Source organism: Bipolaris zeicola, assembly GCF_000523435.1.
Source record: "Bipolaris zeicola 26-R-13 unplaced genomic scaffold scaffold_168, whole genome shotgun sequence".
Classification (NCBI taxonomy): Eukaryota; Fungi; Ascomycota; class Dothideomycetes; order Pleosporales; family Pleosporaceae; genus Bipolaris; species Bipolaris zeicola.
Window position 1 is genome coordinate 37,586 of NW_006912217.1, and position 21,570 is coordinate 59,155.

Genomic DNA, 21,570 nt, shown 5'->3' on the forward strand with positions numbered 1-21,570 from the left:
GCTGGCATATCAACATACGACCATTATTATCAAAGATTCACGCACCGGGAGACTCGAGTAACCACATCCTCGCCGTAGTATTTCATAAAAAATATAATTTCATTTGGGGAATTGGGGTATCTTGTGTAGCTATAGCAGCAAACAGGTAACAAACAATCAAAACGCTCATGTTCTTGGGACTTTCCGATACAGGTGGTTCGCAAGGTTTACTTGAGGGGGGAAAGGTTGCCCGACATGGCGGACACTGTACAGTGGAGCTTTTGGGAGTGGTGGCGGCGGCGGCGAAAGGGGGAAAGGAAATGGAGGTTTCGCAAAAAAGAAAACGCCGCGGCCCATCTCTAGTACGGCCGGTATGTGGAATCGAGGGCTTTTTCCGTCTCTTTTATGTCGCAGTGAACGACAAGATATTACATCCTACTCGTGTTGAACCTGGTCTTGCCCGGGAATGGTGCAAGGTAATACATATATACAGTTGCGTTTCCTTTGATTTTTTCTTTCACCGCCAGATGGTTTCGAGGTTAGAAGAGACCGATGCGGGGCCGCCAGTCGTTCTCAGCAGACTTTGGGTTGACGACAATCTGGTAGGGAAAGGGGTTGGCGTCGGTGGTGGTGATGGGAGGAATGTGGTCTTTGTCGCGGTTGACGATGGCGATGATCTTGTGCGCGGCCTTTTCCAGCGACTTTGTCATTGCGCGACGGACCTTGAGGGCATCTGTGGCGTGGATTAGCGGGTTGGCAGGAGTTGGAGGGTTGGTTGGGCTGCTACGTACCAGTCTCGGTCCGGGGCTGGGCGAGAGTCACGTCAAGCGTCCACTGCTCCCAGCAAACGTCTTCGTCTGCCTTTCCGAAAAAGTACGTCTTTCTCCGCTTCTTCTCAAAGAACTGGACGACAATCTGACCTCGTCCGCGTGGCTGGTGGGTGCTGTCTATGGAGCGCACGAGCGCAAACGTCTTCTGCTCGATAAGCGTCTCAAGGTCGACATCGTCGATGGCGGGCAGCGTCAGGTCGAGCAGGTCGCGTGTCAGGGGCGATATCGAGGTAAAGTACCGGTGAAAGAAAATCGTGTGCAGGATTGCTGTCGGGCGGTCAGGACACACTCACGGGAGAGACCGGGCCAGAAGGTGAAGAAAAAACAAACAAGGGAAAAGACTTACCCTTGACGACATCCTTGACAAAGGCAGCATCCGCGAAGATGTCGAGGTTGTACTCTGGCCGCCGTCTTTGTTCCATGGTGGCAGTAGCAAAGTGCTTGGAGGCCGAGCTGGAGACAGGGAGCGCGGGAGAGCGCCACACGGCGTTTGGTTGGGGGCGAGTCGCAGGGGGAAGGGAGCGGACGGGGGGAGAGACAGCAGGCGGGGATGCGAGGCGGGCGGGGATGGTGGCAGCAGCAGCAGCAGGAGCAGTAGTGAGGGAGTCTGGGGTCGAGCGGCGGCGTTGTGGGAGTCGAGAGTGGTGGAGTGGCCGAGGGCGTGGTTGGGACAGGTGTGGAGGTGAAGTTTCGGGCTTGTGCGGGGCAGTCGCGGATGAAGACGACGGAAAACGAACAGGCGCGGGCAGCGCCGTGGGTGAGATCATCAGCACGCCTATGTATGGACGGATCGTCTGCAGCCCAGCCCAGCCCAGCACTGCACTACACAGCCGCCTGGCCAGCTATTTGTAGCCTCTTGTCTCCTGTCTCGCCCGCTGCGTGACGCGACACCAAAGTAGCACGCCGAGACAGAAGTGCTTGAATGCTGCACATGGGATCTGTCATCTGCCCGCTCATCTGAATCAGCCCGTCATGGTTGCTGCACACTCACACTGCACCCCGACGCTTGCTTACTTACAGAAGACGGCCCGCCGGACACGTTGCGTGGAGTCTGGACGGCCCAGTGGCAGCATGCTTGGATAACTTGCATGCAGCTCTGGCCAACGGTTTCCCTCTCTCCCCGTTACATGCATATGTAGAGTACAAACACACACAGGCAGTGTGCATGGCGATGAATGCACCGCCCGTCCCGTGACGTCGGCCCTGGCCATGGCAGCAACTGCACCACGCCATCGTCACATGTCGGTCGTCTGTCTGCAGCCCTGCCAGGAGTACGCTTGCATCCTACTAAGCACGCCGTGTGCGGCCACACGCGCAATCTGCACCCTCCCTGGTGGACATCAGATGGCTGCCTCGACTGCATTGGCCAGCTGCTCCCAACCAAGGGGTAACATCCGCCGTGATGGATACCCCGTCCTCGCCCGTGGCACATGATGCTCGCGCCCTCTTGCTCTGGTCCCCGCACACTGCGAGGCGTTTGAGCCTCCGCCGCGCGCCAAGCATCACTGTCGCCTAAGTCGCGTCACCATCAACCCATCTCGCCAACCCATTTCACCACACCCCAGACATGGTTGGCACAAAGAGAAGACGCGACGACGACGACGAGAATGACGACGGCACCCCGCAAAAACTGCGCGCCCGCATAGCCGACCATGTGCCAGACAACCAGGATCCCCCCGAAGCCCATACGCCCTCGAGAAAGGGGAGGACATACCTGGCCGAGCATGGCACCCCTCGATCCATCTTGAAAAAGTCCGGCTTCCCCAATGCAGTCGCTGCCACCCCAAAGTCCGCCAGGAAACTTGTCTTTGAAACTCCGACAAAATCTGCCAAACGTGATTCCCCAGACGGCACTCCAACCCTCGTCCGCAATGCCGACCGAAGTGCACGTCGGAAGAGCAACAGGCGCATGCTCGAGCGGACATTGAATGGAATAGACAGTGACGAGGATGTCCTTGACGAAGAGGATGAACTCGCCCAACAAATTCTCGACGAGCCTGCCGACGAGGTAGAACCGTCCACCGAGGACGCACCCCTAGAAGAAGCCCCTGTGCCCGAGACTCCCTCGAAGCGTGGAAGGGGTCGACCAAAGGGATCTGGCAAAGTAGGCCGACCACGAAAGCAACGCTCGCCTACTCCGCCGACCGAACTACCTCCACACGAGGAGTACTTTTGGCAGAACCGCCCTGCAGGCACAAAGACATCCAACAACACACTATCCGCACAGAGTCTCCTTAGCCACGATGAGTACTTTCAGTCAATACAAGCATACCAAGACTCTCACCAGGCTGAAATAGACTTTTTGCTGGAACTGCATGGCCGCGCATACGACCAGTGGATATTCGAACTCGAACAGGGTTTCAACATCTGTCTCTACGGCTATGGCTCGAAGCGCATCATCACAGAACGCTTCACAGCCCATCTCTACCACTCCCTCCTCGACCGCGCGCCTTATGAGGGAACAAAGAAGACGCCAAAGATTGTAGTCATAAACGGTTATGTCGCCGGTACTACAATCAAGGAACTCCTGACGACGGTCGCATCGGCTGTTGTGCCAGCGAACTTGAAGCTGCCTAACCAGCCCACGGTGCTGCTCGATTTCATCTTGGAGCACCTGACCAGCAATCCACCATCGCATCCAGTACCCGTCGTCTTGAACTCTATCGACTCGCCCTACCTCCGGAAAACCCCGCTGCCGTCCATGCTCGCCCGACTAGCCAGTCACCCCTCTATTAATCTCATATGTACAGCAGACACACCAAACTTTCCTCTGCTGTGGGATGTCGGTCTCAAAACACAATACAAGTTTTTGTTTCACGATGCGACTACCTTTGCGTCCTACGACGCCGAGATGGACACTGTCGAGACTGTCAACGAGCTTCTTGGACGCAGCGGCAGGCGAGTGGGCGGCAGAGACGGTGTGGGCTTCGTCTTGCGCTCCCTGCCGGAACAAGCGCGAGAACTGTTCCGCATCTTGGTCATGGAGCAACTTGCTCTATCTATGATGGAAGGCATGGACCTAGACGAAGACGACGACGTCACTGCCACGCCAAAGTTGAAGGGCGCACAAGCAAAGAATGCTCTGCCAGAATCAACCCAAGGCGTGGAGTACCGCGTCCTATACCACAAGGCTGTCGAGGCCTTTGTATGCACCAGTGAAGTTAGTTTTAGAACCTTGCTCAAGGAGTTTCACGATCATCAGATGATTGAGAGCCGGAAAGATGGCATGGGCACAGAGCGGCTGTGGGTTCCGTTTAGACAAGAAGAGTTGGAAGGTCTTGCTGAAGACCTCGCTGGGGAGGCGTTTTGATTGGTACACGATTTTAATTCGACTACATTTTTTTTGGATGAACATTGGTCTCGACGTTTCCGTGAAGACGTGCGTGTCTGATGTTGATTTGGCTCACTAACCACTCTCAAAGCGTGTCTTGGTTGGCCAGATACAAGGTGAAATGTTGGACCTACGAGTATCTCTCAACACGAACTGGACTAACCCCTTGCGGCTGTTGCATCTGCCGATGGTGGGGTCCTTTTGCACCCACACCCACTTGACCCATGTTTGGTTCCGACTATGTGGTGTGACCCCCCCACCTTTACATCAGTTCTCAAGCCCCACCAGTTCAATCTCACCGGCGTGCAAATTCTTCTGGAATATATTTTTTTTGATTTTTAAAACTTCCATCAACAACAACCAACAGCGCGGTGTTCAGCCTCCAGCTTGTTTCGAGCAGGCAGCTTCCACACCCGCTCCTTCTCCTGAAGGTCAAAAGGTCGCTTAGCTCAGTTGGTTAGAGCGTGGTGCTAATAATCCATCGCCAGAGACTATGTTCCTGGAGAGGGCCTTCAGTTAACGCCAAGGTCGCGAGTTCGACCCTCGTAGTGACCATTCTTTTTTGCAGTGGAGCATAGTGTTGTTGGTAGGAGTTGCCCAAATATGCTGCTGTGTTCACCACAGTGACTATTTTTGCGGTTCTAGATATTCTACGAATCTACGTAAGACTTCTCTGGTGTAGTAAAATCCACCACTTGTAAACTTTTCCTGCAAGTACGCACATATATCCAACAACTCGATACATATACAACCTACTACTTCAGCTTCCACACACTAATCATGTCCTCACCACGACTCTGCTCAAACGACTCAGGCGGGCTCCAGTACACGACTCTTTCAAAGCTGCCCTGGTCTTTCCCACCACTAACAAGCTTTCCAGACTCATCAACCGTGCCATCTCCACCATCAGCCAGCAGATTCCAGTGCACGCCATTCAGACCCCACGGCGGACCCGGTGCCTTGAGCGGCTTCCACATGGGAAACTCGAGACACACGAGCACACCCGTCGGCGCCAGGAGACTCTTGATCCGCTCAGCCCAGTCCTTGCGCATCTCCGGCAGCAAAGCACAGAGAAACTAGCATCATCAGCCCACGTCTTCACAACCCTCATCACGCGACCTACCGTGTAGTCATAGATGAGATCGAAACCCCGAAAATCCGGCCCAAACTGGTCCTCGTACCCCTTTTGGAAAAAGTCACCGAGAACCACATCCGTGGTACCATGGTTAGTAGAGCTGTTGAGCTGCGTCTTGATGTTTTCCTTCGCCGTATCAACGGCTGTTTGCGAGACTTCCAGGCCCCATACTTGATAGCCGTAGCGTGCTAGCAGAGCGACATCGTGGCCTTTACCACAGCCCTATGGAATTGAGTCACTTTGCTTGAAACAATTGGCCCTGTCGAGGGTATTTTACATACAGGAACAAAAGCCTTGAGTGGTCGCTTCTCCCCCTCTCGGAACAGCGTCTCACGGTACGGATGCGTCTCTAGGAACGACTGTAATGCAGGAGAAGGTCTACCGCGATCCCACAGGTGCGCTTCGTCTTTTTCCCAGAGTTTGGTCCACCCGTCGCTTTGCGCATCGCGTGTTCTGACTCAGCGTTAGTTCTGCTGAACATATCCATTGGCTGCGTCAGTATTACTTGTAATCGTCAAAATGGGCAATCAGCTGCGTCCGATTCTGCGCAGAACGAGCTTCGGTAGTCATGGCTGTGATTTGTGGTGCAAGGATGTGGGATCAGACGGCGAGGCTTGCACGGGAATGCGGGACCCTGAGAGTTGATCGCGTGGGTCGCCCGGGGGTTGGACGGCTGCGGGGACGCGAGACAGCGTATCCTTGACGTCACCCCGGCTCCTCTGTTCACGACACCACGGCACTTTAATGCCGCCAGCTTGTATAGTGCATGCGCGAGGCTCTTAGAGGGCTCGCGGACGGCATTTGCCATCCGTGTCGAGCAAATTGCGCACTGCTTGATTGGTTCGAATCAAGACATGACACTTTGTACATATACATGGTGCCTTGTTAGCATCGTGGTGGATCTCAGTCGATAAGGCCCGCTGGCGCAGTATCACTGACCTCTCATCGTGGCAGAACATCAAGGCGAGCCGGCTATGTTGTGGCTGAGCCGACCCAACTCTCTACTTCCTTGTTTCCTGAAGCCAAGTCTTACTATCATCAAGTGGCTCACACCTAATCACCCACGTCACAAGCGCAATACCCTGAACCAAATCAATATCTTTGGGTAAATTTATGGATTCTAGCATGCTGTATAGGCTCACAATAGCCACTTCTTTTCCAACAAGTGGTCAATTTGGGTCAGTATATCATATTACGGACTTGTATCTCCCAACTTGAGCAAACAGGCAGTAACTACCCAAGCAAACATTCAGAAGTTGCACTTTCCCCTGCTTCCTCGAGCGTTACGGGTACAACTCTTCACCCACGCCTTACCGTCCCAGTCTCTACAACTCCCTCTTACATCAATATCTATGGGGCATCTTCTTCTCAGCTTAACATCCCCAAGAGTGCGAGCATTTTACCGTGTTCGCCACCGTTTACTCATTATATTCTTTATCGCTGCACTTCTCTACCAGCAACACTATTCCCTAGTCAGCCGAGAAGCTCTACGAGCGAAATACGTCCCGACCAAGTTCGACCTAAGAGCGAAATCCGTCGCGACCAACTTCAACCTACGCATCCACAATCGGCACATGTACTCATGGGGACCGGAAAATGAAGATCCACAATTCATAGCCAATCTCTTAGACAACCGCAAGCATTGGAAGCTTATGGGAAACGGCTGGGAGGGACGTGTGTATGTCTACAAGGACTCTGTAATTAAGACCTTTGACACAGTACGAAGTCCTTTCCGAAACTGCGCTCCTCCTAGCTATCCAATCGATAGATGGCCAACAGAAATACCCGCGACTCTCTACTTTGGAGGCTCTACTTCGACTGCTGCCAATGGAACTGACGATGATGGAAATGCAAAGCCAAGATACAAAGGCTTCCTCCCCGTCAAGGCCCACTTCATAGCATCCAACTCGCCCGGAAGTCCAGAAGAATGGCACCTAGTCACCCCTCTAGCAGAAGGCGGTGACCTTCTCACACTCGCCCAGAAGCTCTCCACCGACCCAAGCATCAAATCCTACCGCACCGCCGACGTCCTCTACCGCCCCGCATTCAACCGCTTCCTCTCCATCCTAGCCGCCGTCCACAACGCAGGCTACTGCCACGACGATGTCAAGCCCACCAACATATTCCTCCAAAGCCCCTCAGACTGGCTCCTCGCTGACCTAGGCAACGTCCGGGAAGTGGGCCATCCCTACCACACTTCGCGTATCTGGAGAGACAGCAAGCAAATTCCTGATTGTCGGTCCAACGATGTTGTAAGGGCACTGAAATCATACCTCAAGTTTCTGCAGCAGTCAATACCTAATCAAGACAATTTTAACACTGCGCTGTTACAAGGCGAAGAACCGATTAGCAAGCTCTTTTGGTGGGCAATGGCGGATGAAGAGGATATAAGGGCGGAGGAGCTGCAGCGTCGCTCGTTGGCTGAGGACCCGGAAGCCATACCAACGCCTGATACACGGCATCGCGTGCGTATTCCGACGCGGACATCTGCGTTGTTGACGTGGGTGGCGAATCCTAGATTCACGAGATTTGCGGTTAATTACTCGCTTTGGACTACGTTGACGGAGGCGAGAGCGAGGATTTGGGGGTTGGTCTGGTTGATTGATATGCCGCGGATGCAGAGTTGTGAAATTTGATACCCAAATGTTGAGGTGGATGGATGGACGAAATGTGCTTGTGTTGGGCTGTTTTTTTTTGTGTGTGTGTGTGTGTGTGTGTGTGTGTGTGTGTGTGTGTGTGTGTGTGTGTAATATTGTTTTGGTAGAACCCAATGCGAGTGCAACGTTCTTTTCAAGAGTGAGAATGTCGGATGCTGGTTGTCTTGTTATGAAAGTGGTATCAACAATAACGTCAGTGAACATCTCTGAGAGCTCAATCTATTGTTGGTGTCCACTTTACTAAGTTGAAACAGCGAATTATATTGCACTGCTAGAAATGATCACAACAATCCTCACATGCCTAAGACTCCTTCACTCACACTCCAGCCCACCCCTTTAGCACCATCCCCATAAATCACCTCTAGCTCAAGCCTTAAAATCCTCCCTCTTCATCTTTTCTGGTGCATCCAGCACCTCCCTCTTCTTCTCCGGCGCATCCACACAAGTAATAGCCCCAAACTCATTCTTAGTCGCCTCCCACCTATTTCTCCTCGTTAGCCTGTCCTCCCCCCCCCCAAAAAAAACCCCCCCATCAAAAACAAAAAACTTACCAAACCGACTCAACATGCCCCCTCATACACCCCACACTCGTCGTAAACCTCCACACCATCTCGCCGTCCTGCCCATTACAATATGGATAAGAAGGATTGCACAGTCCGCCCCATCTGTTGAGGTTGTCCCACAGGCCGCCGCACCACCCGGGGATCCCGTAGACGCCGCTGGCGCGGACTTCCCAGTGGTAGGCTGCAGCGCTGCCGTCGATGGTGCAGCTTGCGGCTGAGGCGGTGGTTGAGAGGAGGGGGAGGAGAAGGGAGAGGGATAGGGGGGTGGTGAAGTGCATTTTTGGGATGTGGTTGTGGAGAAGCAATTGAGGAGAAAGGTTGTAGGATGTGGATGTTGGGGGTTGGAAGGTTGGAAAGACTGATGAAAGTGGTGAAGTGAACTGGGACTTTTTTTGAAGGGGATTTATAGAGATATGGCCAAGATGGAAGTGTAGGGTATCACTATCCTAAGTGAAGAAGATGGTCTTGATTCATTTCTCTTTCAGGACAAAACAAGCGAAAGTTCTCTTGGTGAGTTGGTGATTCCAATTTCCTTCAGGCCCCAACGCCGAGACTTCTCAAGTACTACCCCATAGAGAAAATGATAGACACTCCATTCCACCGAGCCCACCCTCACCCTCCCCCTTCCCAACGTCCCGAGCCACCCAATCATAAAAACCACAGTGTGAGTGGAGCCCATTAGGGGGGCGGGGAAGAACTCAGTTAGCCTATGCAATCTCGAAAGGTCCGATTTCCATTTTCTCAAAAAGATCTGTGTTTGCATTCGCAAAGGCAAAGATCAACCCAGGCGTCCCGATACCCAGTGGGGCATTTTCGAGGCGGAGCGCAGGGCTGGGACGCCTGGTTTTGTCTTGGTATCCCCCCCCCTCGCGGGTGGAACGCCTTACCCGCAGCGGACGCTATGGGTATCGGTACCGTGCTTTCGGACCCCAAACATGGTTGGGGTCTTGGGGTTTTTTCTTGGGTTTAAGGCGGGCGGTGCGTGGGCGAATCGCATTTGAGGAGTTTGGTGCACGGTGGAATGGCGGAGGGTAGATCGGTGCTTTTGTGGGTAGGGGGGAAAATGTATGCAGGGTCGTTGGGGGGTTGTTGCTAAAGAAAGGTGATGAGGTGCCAAGAGGAGGAGATGGGGGAATTGATCTTCGGTGATGTCGAGGGGTGGAGTTGGGTTGCGGTGCGTGGCTTGGGGAAGCGTGAGGCGGGTTGGTGAGTTGTGCTTGGAGTTTCCGGATGGGGAGGTACTCAGCAACTTTTGCCTTGAGTATAGGTTGGTAATTGGAGGGGATCGTGAAGCACTGCCGGAAAGCCAAGGGATATACTTCCCGTGTAGTTGATTGCATAGTGTTACTAGAGGACTTGTTCGTGGTCATGAACAGCTCAATGATCTTGGCTGTGTGTATATAAACTCAAGTTGTCATCGAGCAGATGGAATCACCAACACATCTTACCATCAATTCCTTCCTCATACTCTTCTGCTCATCAAAACCAAACCAATTTACGAATTACATTACTGAATCGAATCTATCGCTCCATCCCCCAAAATGAAGTTCACAACCCTCGGCCTCACCATCATCCTTCCTGCCACCGCCCTCTCCGCCACCTGCGGCTACGAAGGCGGCTGGGTACACAAATGGCGAGTAACTGCCGACAACGTCTACGGCATTCCCGGCTGGTGCGGCGGCCTCTGGGATAACATGAAGAGCTTTCAGGGCGACTGCCCCATTTCCGATGCCTGGTGCGGAGGCGAGAACGGATTGCTTGAGTGGAAGTTCACGACACCAAGTACCTGCGGTCCTGGTGCGGTCGAGGCCGCGTGGTGGGAGGCGACAAAGAATGAGTTTGGGGCTATTGTTTGTGGGCTTTGAGGAAATTATTCTGCAGGAGGGTGTGATGCAGAGTGTGGATATGTGGAAAGGGATATATGCTGGTTAAGAGTGTTGTGCTTGAATTTAATACTGTTCTTAATATTCTGCTCTGCTCCAACAGAACTGTCAATGTGTTTCAATTTATTCATCTGAGTCGCAAAGTACTTCGCTGCCTTGGTCGGATTCTCAATGGGTTCCGTGGCTATAGCCTCATGCCCGTTTTTTTAACTTGTCGAGAATCAAAGTACAGCATGCGGTTACGAATTTCCTGACGTTATTGCTGAAATATCTTAAAGTTCCCTGACCTCAGCGAGAATAGTCATTCAAGCGGCCTACACTTCTTCTGAAGATGTCATGACTCCCGGTAGATGAGTTGCATATCCAGGAAGGAAATTACTTCTGATATTCATCGTTTTCGGGTTAACTTCCAAAAAGTGACATATCTTGCTGACAGATCGACCGGCGAGTATCTTGATGCAAAGGTCTCGTCATAGATGAACCAAAGCAGCAGCACAAACTGGACAATGGCACACAACTACTCAAACTGCGAAATTTGGGTTTAGAAGCTGCAGCCTGCTTCGCCCTTTAGCTACGAAGATGATGGAGCCGCTAGGTTCGCCTTGTTGGCTTCTATCTGCAATGAAGGAGGCACAGGCGTTCAGTTGGATTGGGTTTGCCACTGATCTCGTTCATATATACCCCAACAATCGTTTTATAATCGCAAAGTGCTCGAAATATCAGCTTGCACAGTGTTGATATGCACCTGCGGGTCGTCAGATCAAGGACCCTTGCTTGCCCAAGCTTTATCGAATATGGTCAAGTGTGATCTAATTTTCTGCTTTGCTGCATACCTGCTCATTATATTAGGAGCTGTTGATCGTCGCCACATCAAGGCTTATCCGACCAATACCAATGCGGCGTTTGTCTATCCAACAAGTTCGCATTGTTTCCCACGCATCAATCGTTCAAGTCTTATCCTTCCATCGTGTGCTAAGTATCAAAGTCCTGTTCTACTCAACTTCAAGCCACCGTTTCGCACATCTCCTGTGGGGTATCAACACACCATGTCAGCAGACGAATCTCCCTAGACTGCTGAAATCATCAGACAAATGAGAGAGTGGGGTTTAAAACGAACGCCCAGAGACCACAAACGACACCATGCCACCGAAACCAGTCTCGCAAACCAGTCTCGCAAACCCATACTTACAACCAGACAGCAAATGGGGTTTCTTCATCGTCCGCACAGCCTATGGTCCTTCCAATGATGAGCTATGGGCACAGTTCCTCGAAATCCTTCGTACCAGAGTCGAATATAGCTTACAAGTGGATGATGAACTAGACCTGCTCCCGCACCACGAGATTACAATTATTGAAGACGGAGCAACACTTTGTAGCGCAGATTCGTACACCGCACGCCGCGCATTTCGTGCGTGGGTAGCCAATGACTTACTCCAACAGCTTCGCGGCGAGTGCCTGGAGGAACTGGGCGGACTCGCGCAGGTTCGTGAAAAATTACTCGGCAATGACGCACAAAATGTGCCCGACACAACGCATCCTGCAAGTCTTGTGCCGCCTCGATGGAAGTACTGCATCTTCGTGGATGAAGACTGCTTGCACTCGGTAGAGAAATGGCCTGAAGAACCTGAGGCAAGAGACCCAGCGATGAAGATTCTTACTACGGACTGGGAGCTAGAAGAAGAAGTAGACGTCCCTCACATGCATATTAGTAGGGATTGGGAGGGCGGCGAGACGGATGATGTTTCTGAAGAGGTTGGGTGGATGTACATGGAAACAACAGAGTATGTTGACATGTACGATCGTTTGACTGGTGCGTTCGCTTGGCATGAGCATTACCAGCGGCCGCACAGAAACTGGATCGAGAATTCTAGTCAATATATTGAGTGGGGTCGATGATGGGAGAAGGGGGATGCCAATGTAGTTAAAAAAGCGATTGGATATGCAAATAGTCGGCGCGTATGTACCCAGGTGTAAAATGAAAATAAAGAAATCTCACCCTCTGCTGCAAAGAAAAGGAAGACATAACTCCAGGGTGCGTCACTCTTTAATACTCCTACATTTCTTGGTCAATTGTCCCTATTTGGCCTGACCATAGTATAGAGCATATGCGGCATTTGTGCTCTACTCTTGCTATTTGGTATTATTCTCAACAAAATTCAGATGCTACAAGATTTTCTTGATAATATAGTTGAAGTGGTAATAGTAATGACGATGGATTACGAGTGCTGACAATGGTAAAGTGCAGGGCAACGAGCTGACTCAGCTCCGACGCGGTTGAAGCACAGACTGACGTCGTGCACTGAACTTTTTTTTGGTCGTTTCACAAACACTGTGCTGGACCGCTTTCCAGCAAATTCCCCTTTTCACAACAACCACAGTTTCTGTACTTTGCCGAGTCTCTTGCGGAGGACTTCATGTGTATGTACGAATGAAGATAATAGAACAAGTTTTAGTATCTCGTCCATTGCGCTCGATCGCTCTTGCTCGCCTTGTTCCCTCGCGCTCGTCCCTAGTAACTCACACAAAACTCGGCTGCTTTTCAACAGCCCCCCTTAGCTTCCACAACAGACATCACACTCAAGCAACACAACTATCAACGATGCCTCCACCACCAAAGCGCAAGTGGCCTCGCGGCAGAGGAGGAGGAGGAGGCGGTGGCGGAGATCGTACAAATGGAGGTGCAGCAACACCCGGGACGTCAACGCCTCGCTCGACAATGTCGCAGCAGCCCAAACGCCCGAAGATGGAAAACACGCAGCCAACTCCCGACACGAGCGTCGATGTGCGACAAATGTACAGCACGGCGGCAGGCGATGCGGCCCCAAAGCCGTTTTCCGAGTTGAAGGATAGGCTACACCCAGGATTGCTTGACGGCTTGGACAAGATGGGATTCCAGTAAGCAGGATACGTGATGAGGCGGGATATTGCTCCTCACTTTGCGTGTTGGCGTTGGAGGCTCAACTAACGACGACAGATACATGTCCCCGGTTCAGCAAAAGGTTCTAACAGAGCTTCCCTCACTATCATCCGACTGTGTTGTCCAGGCAAAGACGGGTACAGGCAAGACGGTGGCTTTCCTACTTCCCGCAATTCAGAACCTCCTGGCTGGCAACATGCCCCCAAGAGGCAAGGTCGCTATCCTCGTCATCTGCCCCACGCGCGAACTGGCTCTGCAGATTGCCAAGGAGTGCAACGGTGTGACGGCATGTCTGCCACAGAAGATGGAGTGTCACACTGCGTTTGGCGGTACCTCGCGTGCGTCGAATCTCAAGGCTTTCATGAACGGCAACCCTACTGTTCTGGTAGCAACACCCGGAAGACTGGACGATATTCTGGGTGAAGAGGAAGTTCGCGACAAGTTTTCGCACTTGAAGACGGTGGTGCTAGACGAAGCCGATCAGATGCTGGATGCTGGCTTTGCACCTGCAGTCAAGAAGATCCTGAGACGCATCCCACCAAAGAATGACGGCTGGCAGGGTATGTGCTTTTCTGCAACGCTGCCCAAAGAAGTGCTCGATATTGCAAAGATTGTCTTATTCCCTGGCTATACGCATCTCTCGACAGTGGATCCCAATGAAGTGCCCACGCATGAGCGGGTGCCACAATTTTTCATTACTGTTCCTACCGTTGGTCAAACGTTTCCTGCACTGTCCGCATTGATCGAGGAAGAATACAACCAGAACCCTACGGACTTCAAGGCTATTGTCTTTGGCACGACGGCAAACGGCGTGGGTCTGCTCTACGACCTGTATCGCAACGCACTCCCTGAGTTCCGGCTATTTGAGCTGCACAGCCGCATGTCGCAGCCCGCTCGAACGAAGACGACCAAAGACTTCAAGGAGGCGTCAAGTGGAATTCTATTTGCATCTGACGTGGTTGGGCGCGGCATGGACTTTCCCAATGTTGGGCTCGTAATCCAAGTGGGGCTCCCTTCGAGCACCGAACAATACGTCCACCGCGTGGGTCGCACGGCGCGTGCAGGTAAGGATGGACGCGCAGTCATCATCCTATTCGAGCAAGAATCCTTCTTCCCACGCGTCAACAAGACGCTGCCCATCCAGCCGTACCCTGTCGACATTGTGTCGCGACTGGCTGCTCACCAGCCGAAGATTGAGCGGGCCTTTGTCGACGTGGAGGAAGTGTCCAAGTCGAAAGCGTACCAGGCTTTTCTGGGCTACAACAAGACGTTTGTCAAGAAGCTGCAGCTGTCGACGGCGGAGCTGGTTAAGCTGGCGAATGAGTATGCATATACGATGGGGTGCCCTGAGCCGCCGATGCTGGAGAAGTCGACGGTGGGCAAGATGGGGTTGAAGGGGGTGCCTGGGTTACGGATTGGGTCACGGAAGTAAATGCGATTGGAAGAGATGATATCATGAAAGTGAGATGGTTTTAGACATGTTTCCTTGTTCACATGGGTAATATAGAATGGGGGAGGCAATGATGTTTCTTTGACACTCAACGTCATGACGATGGAATGGGAATCTCAATCACGCAGTTTTCTCTTGCCGTACCGAGGCGTGTAAGAGGAAAGATGGATGACAGTTAACTCGGATATATACGCCCTTGGGGAACAAAAAAAATCAAAGCTTTCCTTTCTCGGCATGTGTAGATGGCGCGCTGTCCAACATGGATCCTTCATTCTCCGTTGGTTGACCGCTATTAACCATCTACCGTTTGCCAGAGTCTAGACCATACCGGTTGTTTGGTGACTCACTCGGGGAGATACACCAACTGACTCGTAACCTTTCTTCCTCCTTCCTTCTTTCCGATTTGCTGCCTCACGAACAACCTAAAGGAAAAAAAAGGGGGGGGGTAAGGGGGAGGTCTCGACATAAGGTTTCGAGACGACAGCGACGGCGACGACGACGACGATGACGAAGGGTGAGCACTATGTCGAGACATTGCGAAAATCAGGTGAGTTGTTCAAGATGAGGTATGGGTAGATTAGTGGGTGGGAATACGGATACGGAAATCTTTTTTGTAATATCATCCTTGTTAGATTTATTTTGTATTAGGGTTTCTTTGGCTGTAGGGTAGAGGTGTAGAAAGGGATGATGCTTGTTGTGAAGTGACAGTGTGACATGTCTTAGTTTGTGCAAGAGACGTTGACAACGCAGGGGTAACATGGGTATTTTGGGTGAGCAAAGGACAGATGAGGGCAAGGATATGTGGTAGAAGAGTTGGCCGATTGTAATCGGGATCGAAGAGGGCCGGTGGGCTAAGAGAGGATTAACACCTACGGGACGGGTAGGGGGAGCGAGTCAGTTCGGGGGGGAAGAATGACGTCGTTAGTTTGAATTAAGGCTCGGTGATGAAGTTATGCTAGTGCCGAAAAAAAAGGAAATAAAATAATAAGTTCGGTAATCGGGTTATGAACAATTTGCGGTGGACGCGGTGCTCAGATGGTGGACAGAGAGAGAGGATGATCAGCAATGATGCGCCCGCCGCGGGGCCCACAGTCTGGCAAATCATCGGAGAGAGGTCCGGCGGGTGGGTGTGCGGACGGCGGGCAGGAGCGGGCGGTGGATCGTGATTTCTGTTTTTTGCTGGAAAGGGCAAGAGAGGCAAAGCTGGCCTCTCTCGCTTAAGGGGATATTAAAAGAACCACAGACGTTTTTTGACAACTGGCTAGCGTCGGGCTTCGAGAAATCAAGGCACAACTGACGAAGCAAGGGTATATGGAGTTTTCAAAGCCCGAAAGGAAGGGAAGGGGAAGAAAACAAAGATAGGCGTAACCCGGATAATGGGAACAATGGTGAGCTGCAGAGACGGCAGTTGAGTGGGGTGCATTCACTGGCGCGTGGAGATAGTTGGTGGTAGTCTACCTAAAGTCGGACAGTCGCATGAAAAGACGGAATACAACGGAGAGAGAGAGGGGGGGGTACACTAGGACAAGCGTATTGCCCAGTTAAGGATGAGATTAGCAGCATTGCGCGATAGGAACAGAAAAACGATGCCTCGACGTTGGGCGAGCGCGCATGTCCCATTGTGCGTGTTTGCGATTGCCGTGGTGTCTGGAGAGCCGTGCGGCAGGAGTTGTAGCGATCGAAATGAGCATCGTGGGCGGGACAGAGGACAAAGAAGCGTCTGGACCGGGCGGGTGATGGGCAGACAGGCAGGAGTGTCGTGGGCTTTTGTGTCAGTGCAGGGTTAGGGTAGAGGGCAGCGGGCTTGTGCTGTGGCTGCCTGCGGTGGGCGAGCTGAGGTGGGCGCTATGAGCCAGGGTCGGTGTTGTCGAGTTTCATGCGCCCCTAGCGGCTGGATCGGAAGATGGCTCGCTGAGGGCTCGGATAGGCTGCGGGCGGCAGACATGTAAGGAAACTAGCATACGGTAGACAGATGCTATCCACGGACGGGCTGGCCGCCGCGACGTTGACGCTGCTGGAGCGCCTGTTTCAGCGGGCGCTTCGTCGAGGCGTGCACATGTTTCCACCGAGCCCGTGGACGTGGCGGCGAGTGGCCAGATGGGCTCCGATTCAATGGCAGCGGTGCATAAGGGGCGTGTGGTCCAGATGCCGACAGAGGGAAGATTGAGTGTTTATGCGGGCGGGCATGGCGGGCATGGCGAACAGCTGGCTAGTGTCAAGTGCCGGCACGAGGATGGTGCTGGAGATGGGCGAGGATAGAGGTCGACTGGGGGGGAGTGGGCATGACGTGGGCCGGATCCAAGGGAACGCGTGCTTGGGGGCGGTGATTGGCTCGACGCCCTTGCAGGTATACTCTGCACAGTGGCAGCCAAGCGTGGTAAGCTGCACGAAGCCAGGCCGTGATTCCTCCAAACCAAGGCAAGGCAGGCCAAGCAGGCTACTATGTACCCAGACCAGACACGGTACGAATAGACACGACAAGGTAGCGGGCGTAAGTAGATGGGGATAGGTCACGGTAATGGCTAAGGCCAGCCAGCCAGCCAGCCAAACACCCAAGCCAGACCCCGTCCACCGCGTCCGCGTCCGCGTCTCTCTCTCGCTCCCTCTCTTGTTACCTGCCTGTTTGTCTGCCTCTCTCTTCCTTCACCCCCGCTTACCCTCTTCCTCATCCTCCACCTCCCACACAACCCTCCCCCCTTTGCCCCCCTTTCACCTGCTCAATTGCCTCCCATTGAACGCTCAATTACCTGCATACCCAAAAGCAACGCTACACCGCTCCACCCTGCGGACCCGCCATTACTCCAGCACTCGTCGCAGCTTGCTTGTTAGCGCGTACAAGCGAATTGCTCCGCTGCCTCACCTGGCCGCACGGGATTAGACACTCCACGTCCCACCACCCCCCAAACTGCCTCCTTTCTGCCCTCTGTCGCGTCAAAATTGCCTTGTACATGCTACGCTGCACCCGTCCGCCCATAGTTGACAGCCTGCACCTTACCGCCTCTTCAACCACGCGCTTGGCAATCGTCAGCGCAATCTCGACACTCACCTCCCGCACCGACCGTGCTCAGTAGGCCCGACGCCTCCATTTTGCTTCCCGACACGCGACTTCACGCGTCATAGCGTCTGGAGAGACTATACAAGGCTGTCGGAGCCCTTGCAGCTTGGTCTCGCTATGGCTGCAGCGCGTCGACACCCTTCCATGCAGATTTTTCAGGACCCTGTGCAGCCTCACCATCTACACCACCAACCACGCCCAGCAAACGCCGCTGACACCCGCCACACCCACCCTGTCACCCACATCGCCGACGTGTCCAACGCTGCGAACACCCTTCTTGCTCCCCCCGTTGCCCACACCGCCAAACCCTCGCCCCGCAAGGCCCGCCAAGTCTCCAGTTCTCCACCTCCCACCGCACTCGTCCAAAAGGGCCTCGACACGCTCAAGATACCCCCTCCAAAGGAGCAGCGCTTCCGCACCGACGCGCCTGCAAAGAAGGACCAACCCACCCTCTCGCAGCAGCTGCACCACGCCCATTCAATGGCGGGCCATCTCCAGTACTGGCCTAGCCACGCCTCCCACATGGACAAAGAAAACGCCTACTATGCCGGACCCGTCCTGTCCGCCACGTCGCCAACAGAGCCACCAATGAAGCACGCGTCCAAGCAGCCGCTCATGACCCCTAGCGCCCCACTGCGCGACCGAACCAACTTCAACACCACTACCACTCACTCTGCTTCAACCACCAAGAAGCAAAAAGTTATCAAAGACATCAAAACCGAGGAAGTCGACGGCCCATTGCCCGATCCCGACCAAATGCCCAGCGTAGAAGACGATGGCAACAAGCCCTCGTACAGCTATGCCATGCTCATTGGCATGGCCATTCTACGCGCACCAAACCGCAGACTAACACTTGCCCAAATCTACAAGTGGATCTCAGACACCTTTGCCTTTTACCGCAACTCACAAGAGACTGGATGGCAGAACAGCATCCGCCACAACCTCAGCCTGAGCAAGTCATTCTCCAAGCAAGAGCGGCCCAAGGACGATCCAGGAAAGGGCCATTACTGGGTCATCAACGCCGGATTCGAGAAGCAGTACCACAAGGTCAAGCCCATCCGCCGCCCGGCCCCGCCAGAGTCCTTCGCACCAGTATACACCAGCGATCTTCCCCGTCCTTCACCATCTGCCACAGCCAGCTTCCCACCTCTAAGCTCGACAAAGGGCTTTGACTCGAGCAAGCACCCTGAAGACAACGACCTGCCTTCTTCAGAAGCCACTATTCCGTGTTCGGATCCAGCTGCGCACGACGGACAGGATCCTCTAAGCATGCCACCGCCTCGCCAGATACCATCTTCGCCACCACCAGCAGACATTCATTCATCGCCGCCTCCTCCAGTCTCGCGCTCGCGCTCGGTGCGTGAGGACACGCCGCCGCGTGCTCCACGCTTCCCGTCGCACAGCCGTTCCGGCGGACGAAAGCGCAAGTTCAACGGCCTTGGAGACAGCGGCTACTACTCATCCATCGAATCCTCAGCAATCAAGGGCAACCCGGCAGGCCCATTGCTCACATCCGAAGCCGATCTCGATCGTCCCAGCCTGAAACGAGGACGTGCAGAGGAAGAGATTGCCCGCATTCGAGGTTCCTCCTACGATTCTCCCACTAAGACGCGGACCCACATGAAGCAAGCTGGCAGTACCCACATGATCTCGTCACCGCTTCGCAAAGGCGATAAGATTCACGACCCTCTAACCCCTGCTATCGTCTTCAAGCGTCCGGCCCTGCCCCCTGCATCAGCGTCGCCCAACACTAACCTGCGCAACCACCGCAACAAGATGCGCGAGCTGGTTGGCGGCTCGCCAGACAAGAGCCTCGCCATGTGGGTCGACACTTCCTTCCTTGACAACAAGAGTTGGAGCCCCGCCGTCGCCATTCCAAATGAGGAGCACGTCAACCTTGTCGGACATGGCTTCGAGAGCACCTTTGACATTTTTGGCGACTTTGGCTACAACGAGAGCCCCATCAAGCGCTCAGCCAAGCGTCCTCGTCTCGAGCGCGCCGTCACCACTAGTGGAATCCTTGCCGATATCACCGGCTCCAAGACTAACTCGCCCACGCCCAACTGGAAGATGTCGTCCTCCTTCCTCAACATCCCTGACCTGTCGCCTGTCAAGAGCCTGTCACCTATCAAGGCTCCTGTGCTCAAGGCTCCCATGGACACCCCAACCGCTGAATTCGCTCATCCCAGCATAATCAAGAACAAGGGCCACAATGCTCTCACACCCCCTCAGTCATTCCCTGCACCTGCAAAGTCCGAGTCGCAACAGCAAGACGACGAAGACATTTTCCATCTTCTCCATAGTGACGAGTCCGAGCCAGGCATTGACCTGCTGCAAGGCTTCGAGAAGATTGGAGCTAGACAATTGGCTGTTGCCCCGAACGGATCCCCTCAAAAGAAGGGACCGAGACCCAGCTTAACCCGTAGCTCAACCACCCGCTTCTAAACGACACACACACACACATTAAGCCGTTTTAATTGGCTTTCTTTGATTCGCACCTTACCTTTGATACGCCCCGTTCTGGATCTCAACACTTGAATCTGGGTTACCTACTTCTTCGCCATTCTCGATACCCCTCATCTTGCGACTACACTTTTTAGCTCTTCTCTTGCAGCCTTTTACATTGCAGTCGCCCAGATTATCACTTTGGCTACTCTTTGGATCGTCCTCTGGACCATCCCTTACCTCACGACGTAACGACAAACGATACCCACGAAGCAACGGACAGGCCTTTTTAAACTCTTGGCGTCTAATTCGATATTCAGCCTCGACTGGAAGAGGTGTGTGGCAAGCCCGGCGGGGCTCAACGTGGGGCGTACTTGACTATGCTTGTCACTTGTGTCTCACACAAAGGTGTTTTTTGGGGGGTTTACTGTTTTTCTTGCCTTTTGCCCAGCGACCTACATACATGCGTAATGATATACACTTATTTCGGAGGAGGAGTGAGCAGTGGGAGACCGTCGACTAGCGGATGAACACTGAAGAGGTTGAGTGTGGGTCATTAGTATATGGCTTAATGATGAAATGCAGACAAGAACATGCATGCCCAGACGTAGCGGATTCGATAGTCTTTGTTTTTGCGTCGAGCGAACAAATGGATCATGTTTCTTCAGATATGTTTGGACTATGAGAGTGATGTTTCTTATCATCCATACTACAGCTAACCAACTCTAATCTTCCACTTTACTCTCCTCTGCTACACACCCCATCCCATCCACAACTAACTCCCTTGTAGTCCCTAACTCGTCGGTATATCTAAATCACCCGGCTCGGCATTTCATATGCATTACCGTTTTCCTTATTTTCTTTTTCTTCCTAGTTTGCTCTTCCCCCCCCCACTTTCACCTTGCTTTTTGAGGAAAAAGGGGGGAGGGGGAGTCTGTGGTAGGGCTGAGATATGTCGGAGTATGGATGCCGAGGATAGAAGGGAGAAGAGAGGCTGTGGTGGTGGGGTAGGGGGGATTCTGTTTTTTGTTTTTTGTTTTTTTTTAAACGCGGGGGGGGGGGGGTTGACTTGGTGGTTGGTTCACATGCGTGGTAAATATGTGTATGTGTGTTCGTGAAGTGTCATAATGTTTGTATATTGGTATATAAATAAAAAAAAAAATTCCTGTTGGCACGATAAAGGTGCACGTGGTGAATCAACTTGCAGCTGCAAATACTATAGTGAGGAAGCGGATTGATTGATTGTATCTGTTATCGTGTTGAGTATCTACAGTACCTCCGCGCACGGGCCAATAGGCGGTGACGACGCCTTTGCCAGTGCTCGT

The 21,570-nt window shown here is 53.1% G+C and overlaps 11 protein-coding genes across 11 annotated transcripts; 7 read left to right on the forward strand and 4 right to left on the reverse strand.

Annotated features, from left to right (window-relative positions):
- Nucleotides 1–518: 518 nt before the first annotated feature.
- Nucleotides 519–1,231, reverse strand: COCCADRAFT_7615 (uncharacterized protein; the record flags this gene model as incomplete). The annotated part of the gene is made up of 3 exons (XM_007717165.1): nucleotides 519–712; nucleotides 771–1,076; nucleotides 1,156–1,231. The coding sequence occupies 3 exons, from the start codon at nucleotides 1,229–1,231 to the stop codon at nucleotides 519–521; spliced, it is 576 nt and encodes a 191-aa protein (XP_007715355.1).
- Nucleotides 1,232–2,376: 1,145 nt separating this feature from the next.
- Nucleotides 2,377–4,119, forward strand: COCCADRAFT_104181 (uncharacterized protein; the record flags this gene model as incomplete). Its single annotated transcript, XM_007717183.1, has 1 exon — nucleotides 2,377–4,119. One exon carries the CDS (start codon nucleotides 2,377–2,379, stop codon nucleotides 4,117–4,119), a length of 1,743 nt encoding a protein of 580 aa, XP_007715373.1.
- A 776-nt stretch (nucleotides 4,120–4,895) lies between these two features.
- Nucleotides 4,896–5,845, reverse strand: COCCADRAFT_104197 (uncharacterized protein; the record flags this gene model as incomplete). Its single annotated transcript, XM_007717184.1, has 4 exons — nucleotides 4,896–5,216; nucleotides 5,264–5,497; nucleotides 5,557–5,728; nucleotides 5,781–5,845. The coding sequence occupies 4 exons, from the start codon at nucleotides 5,843–5,845 to the stop codon at nucleotides 4,896–4,898; spliced, it is 792 nt and encodes a 263-aa protein (XP_007715374.1).
- A 209-nt stretch (nucleotides 5,846–6,054) lies between these two features.
- On the reverse strand, nucleotides 6,055–6,234 carry COCCADRAFT_104231 (uncharacterized protein; the record flags this gene model as incomplete). Its single annotated transcript, XM_007717185.1, has 1 exon — nucleotides 6,055–6,234. The coding sequence occupies one exon, from the start codon at nucleotides 6,232–6,234 to the stop codon at nucleotides 6,055–6,057; it is 180 nt and encodes a 59-aa protein (XP_007715375.1).
- Nucleotides 6,235–6,627: 393 nt separating this feature from the next.
- Nucleotides 6,628–7,911, forward strand: COCCADRAFT_104236 (uncharacterized protein; the record flags this gene model as incomplete). The annotated part of the gene is made up of 1 exon (XM_007717186.1): nucleotides 6,628–7,911. The coding sequence occupies one exon, from the start codon at nucleotides 6,628–6,630 to the stop codon at nucleotides 7,909–7,911; it is 1,284 nt and encodes a 427-aa protein (XP_007715376.1).
- A 387-nt stretch (nucleotides 7,912–8,298) lies between these two features.
- Nucleotides 8,299–8,773, reverse strand: COCCADRAFT_104177 (uncharacterized protein; the record flags this gene model as incomplete). The annotated part of the gene is made up of 2 exons (XM_007717187.1): nucleotides 8,299–8,413; nucleotides 8,484–8,773. 2 exons carry the CDS (start codon nucleotides 8,771–8,773, stop codon nucleotides 8,299–8,301), a joined length of 405 nt encoding a protein of 134 aa, XP_007715377.1.
- Nucleotides 8,774–10,117: 1,344 nt separating this feature from the next.
- Nucleotides 10,118–10,351, forward strand: COCCADRAFT_65120 (uncharacterized protein; the record flags this gene model as incomplete). Its single annotated transcript, XM_007717188.1, has 1 exon — nucleotides 10,118–10,351. A coding segment is annotated over one exon (234 nt), but the record flags the coding sequence as incomplete, so codon positions are not given.
- Nucleotides 10,352–11,518: 1,167 nt separating this feature from the next.
- COCCADRAFT_7620 (uncharacterized protein) lies at nucleotides 11,519–12,274 on the forward strand (the record flags this gene model as incomplete). Its single annotated transcript, XM_007717166.1, has 1 exon — nucleotides 11,519–12,274. One exon carries the CDS (start codon nucleotides 11,519–11,521, stop codon nucleotides 12,272–12,274), a length of 756 nt encoding a protein of 251 aa, XP_007715356.1.
- Nucleotides 12,275–13,121: 847 nt separating this feature from the next.
- On the forward strand, nucleotides 13,122–14,727 carry COCCADRAFT_104189 (uncharacterized protein; the record flags this gene model as incomplete). The annotated part of the gene is made up of 2 exons (XM_007717189.1): nucleotides 13,122–13,273; nucleotides 13,353–14,727. The coding sequence occupies 2 exons, from the start codon at nucleotides 13,122–13,124 to the stop codon at nucleotides 14,725–14,727; spliced, it is 1,527 nt and encodes a 508-aa protein (XP_007715379.1).
- Nucleotides 14,728–17,263: 2,536 nt separating this feature from the next.
- Nucleotides 17,264–17,623, forward strand: COCCADRAFT_104218 (uncharacterized protein; the record flags this gene model as incomplete). Its single annotated transcript, XM_007717190.1, has 1 exon — nucleotides 17,264–17,623. The coding sequence occupies one exon, from the start codon at nucleotides 17,264–17,266 to the stop codon at nucleotides 17,621–17,623; it is 360 nt and encodes a 119-aa protein (XP_007715380.1).
- Nucleotides 17,624–17,917: 294 nt separating this feature from the next.
- On the forward strand, nucleotides 17,918–20,245 carry COCCADRAFT_104200 (uncharacterized protein; the record flags this gene model as incomplete). The annotated part of the gene is made up of 1 exon (XM_007717191.1): nucleotides 17,918–20,245. The coding sequence occupies one exon, from the start codon at nucleotides 17,918–17,920 to the stop codon at nucleotides 20,243–20,245; it is 2,328 nt and encodes a 775-aa protein (XP_007715381.1).
- Between the last annotated feature and the right edge of the window lie 1,325 nt (nucleotides 20,246–21,570).